Source organism: Capsicum annuum, chromosome 9 (assembly GCF_002878395.1).
Source record: "Capsicum annuum cultivar UCD-10X-F1 chromosome 9, UCD10Xv1.1, whole genome shotgun sequence".
Classification (NCBI taxonomy): domain Eukaryota; kingdom Viridiplantae; phylum Streptophyta; class Magnoliopsida; order Solanales; family Solanaceae; genus Capsicum; species Capsicum annuum.
In genome coordinates this window covers 78,897,285-78,900,665 of record NC_061119.1, presented here as the reverse complement: position 1 = coordinate 78,900,665, position 3,381 = coordinate 78,897,285, and the positions used below count along the sequence as shown (strand labels likewise).

Below are 3,381 nucleotides of genomic sequence, written 5' to 3'. Positions count from 1 at the left end.
GATGTCAAGGCTCTAGAGGAGATGTATCCTCAAGGTGAAAAGGTAAGAAATGTCAAGGCTCTAGAGGAGATGTATCCTCAATGTGCTTGCCAAAGTAATGTTGAACAAACTAGTTTGATAGCCACTTTTTTGCAGGCTGAGACTGCTTGGGCAATGACTGTTCTAGGCTATTTGGCAAAACTCATCCTAGGCGTTTTAGGGTATGAGAGAATTCTTTTGAAATAATTTGACATAAATAGATGATAAGTAGTGACTCTCTGTTTTTTGGTCCTTCTAAACAGGCTGATTGTATCTGTAGCTTGGGTTGCCCATATTGTGATATATCTTCTGATTGATCCTCCATTTTCTTCTTTCCTTAATGAGGTTTTCATTAAACTAGACGATATTTGGGGTACCTTCAACCTCTCTCTCCTTTGCATTATTACCTATATATGGTGTCTAATGATACATGAAATGTGATGGTATATTCTTTTTATTTGTTCAGGTCTTTTGGGCACTGCAGCTTTTGCATTTTTTTGCTTCTACCTTCTGCTTGCAGTGATTGCCGGAGCAATGATGCTTGGCTTGAAATTAGTTTTTGTTACGATTCACCCAATGAAGTAAACATCTTTTGCTGTTTGAAATTATACTTTATTGGATCTGTTTGATACCCGCTTTGCTCCTTTGTCTACTGTCTCACTATGGCGCTGGATCACTATTTACAGGTGGGGATCTACGCTCATGAACTCCTTTCTTTTCAATGTGGGCCTTATTCTTCTTTGCTCTATCAGGTAGGATTAACTCTTTTTAATTTGCTCATGTATTTGTTCCATTTTCATTGATCTAACAAGTGATCTCAATGATGGATATTTGAAGGACAAATGCTTAGGCCACTGGTATGTGGACACTGGGAGTTATGTCCATGCACATTTAGGAGCCGTTTGGTAGGGGGTATTATTTTGATAATCCATGGATTAAATGGTGGGATTATTTAATACATTGTTTGATAGTAAATTTGGAGCAATGTATAACTAATACATGGATTAGACATGGTGTTATAGGGTGTATTACTAATACACCCAATTTGTTGGGATTAGTAGTCTATGGATAAATATGAGTAAAAACAAAAATGCCCTCAAATTTCTTTGATTTTTTTTCTAAATATTTTTCAATTTATTCAATGTGAGTTACTTCTTTTCAAGTTATCAAGATAATAATATCCCTCCAAATAATTTTAGTCATAAAAAAAACTACTCCATTAACTTAAAAAATACTTATTGGTCAAAATCCGAAAACAAATTGCCTGGATTGCATACAAGCTTTAATTTTGTAGATAGGATATTCACAAATAAAAATAATTTTCTACTTAGCTTTAACACTCTACGGAACACAATTCTATGTTAATAATGATTCTATTGTCTCATTCAAAAGTTACACGTACCTCCCTCCAACTTAAGAACATCACAAAGTGGGAACAACAAACAAATGATGAACAAATAAAGAAAAGATAACCAAAAAAAAATCTTGCAAATGAATGATTAAATCTTAAAATTCCAAAGTAAGTTATTAGTTATATTGTTTATTTTTTTTATTTTTAAAAAAGAATAATAAAGTTTTGCAAAGAAAAATACACAAAGTTATAATATGTCGACGGTATCTTTGTAAACAAACAAAATTCTTTTTAAAATATAACAATACATATTGTTTTCAATACATCAAACCAAATACTGCATAAAAAATAATCCCAGCATTACTAATCCCAGAATCCCAACACTACTAATCCCAGCCCTATTCAGTACTATCTTATACACTCTACCAAACGACCCCTTAATGTACCGGCTAGGGTTTAATTAGGGAAGTTTGTGATGTTTGGCTGAAGTGATGCATGAAGCAACACGCTAAACCAGGACCTCCAAGTTATGGCTAGATCCTACAAAAGAAGCAGCCTGCTTCTTATGGGTCTTGATCTCACTGGGAAATTGTTGTTGTGTAGCCTTGATCTAACATAGGGGTTAGTGGTTCTAGACCATTTACTTGTTAACAATATATGTAGGCAACTATGGAAAGGAAAGAAAGAACTACTCTGATAGGATTATCCTGAAACTTCCGTGCTGAATTTTTTATGAGGCACTTGCTAAAAGGGGCACTGCCCCTTTATTTCTAAATCAAAAACAGATAGCTCCATTTACTTCATTGCTGGATAATGGTTTCTTCTGTTTCGCTGAGTTGATAGCTGGTATATGGAAACATGAGATTCGAGGTTGCATAATATGTGTTCGCTTAAAGCCTGTTTGGATTGGCTTATTTTAGGTGCTTTTAAGACAAAATAACTTTCAAGCACTTTGGTAGTGTTTTGGGTAAGATAAGGAAGTGCTTTTAAACACTTCTTTTTAAGACAAAAATAATAAAAATAAGGCAAAGTTCATAAGTTAGGATTCCTAACTTTATCCTTGTAAGCGATAAGTTACAAGTCCATCCAAACAGTCTCTTAGTATTCTGGTTTTCTGAAAGGGTATTATTAGCCAATCTGCAGTTTTTGGATTAATAAACCACCTTTTTCCTGCTTGCATATGCTGGGAAAGGTTGTTAGTATGATCCTTTTATTTTCTGTGCTTGCAGTGTCATTCAGTTCTGTGCCACAGCCTTTGCATACTATGCTCAAGCCACTGCAGCTCAAGAAATATTTGGTCACAATTTGCAATCTCTTCGTGGAATTAAATATCTATACAAGTAAGCTGCTGTTTCTAGAATTTTCTCTAGAACTGGATTTCTGGATGCAAAAATATGTTATGAATGGGAAAATATGTCTTTGCAGGTACAACGTGTTTCAAATTGGATTCATCGTTTTAGCTGGGCTGACGTTTGTTTACTATGCTGCCTTTGTATGTCCTTCATTGTCTGATATCTCAAATATTTGCTCTTAATATGAGGAGAAATTTAACCAATTTTCAACTTTGCAGGGGTGGAGAAGGAAAAAGCCTAGCGGGAGGTTCCAGCTTTCCAGTTAAAGGTTTTGATTGGATAGCAGTGCGCGCATCTAACTGTATTTGGACTTCTCTGGCCTATCACTAATGTCGAGGCTTTGAACTCTGGTGTATGTTGCCTAGTTTTGTTTGATATTATTCTTGGAGAAGGCAAACACCATTAAATTTGATTTCTGCGGTAGAAGTTGGGTGTTGGCGACTACTGCTGCTGCTGCCACTGATCTTGCCGCTGTTACTTAGTTCTTTTTTCCCACCTTTGTATGTATCATTTGTTTGGTAATGTTATCATTTGTTTGGGCATGTCGTGGGCTACTTGGTTTGATAATTGTCCTTGATGTATCATATAGTCATTATATACAAAATTTCTTGAATGCTTGTATATTTACTGTACTCTTTTTTATTGCTTTTGGAGCTTACC

At 35.1% G+C, this 3,381-nt stretch overlaps 1 protein-coding gene across 1 annotated transcript; it reads left to right on the top strand.

Moving 5' to 3' along the window:
* The first annotated feature begins 6 nt into the window (after nt 1–6).
* LOC107842588 (LIMR family protein At5g01460) lies at nt 7–3,381 on the top strand. The gene is made up of 8 exons (XM_016686523.2): nt 7–42; nt 136–200; nt 282–391; nt 485–599; nt 705–770; nt 2,599–2,709; nt 2,795–2,861; nt 2,940–3,381. The coding sequence occupies exons 1-8, from the start codon at nt 22–24 to the stop codon at nt 2,985–2,987; spliced, it is 603 nt and encodes a 200-aa protein (XP_016542009.2). The 5' UTR covers nt 7–21; the 3' UTR covers nt 2,988–3,381.

Excerpts from the sequence above, each read along its gene's own strand:
- LOC107842588 (XM_016686523.2), top strand. The coding sequence starts at position 22 with ATGTATCCTCAAGGTGAAAAG. Across the intron at positions 392-484 it reads TAAACTAGACGATATTTGGG|GTCTTTTGGGCACTGCAGCT; the intron begins GTACCTTCAACC and ends TTATTTGTTCAG. Across the intron at positions 2,862-2,939 it reads TTGTTTACTATGCTGCCTTT|GGGTGGAGAAGGAAAAAGCC; the intron begins GTATGTCCTTCA and ends TCAACTTTGCAG.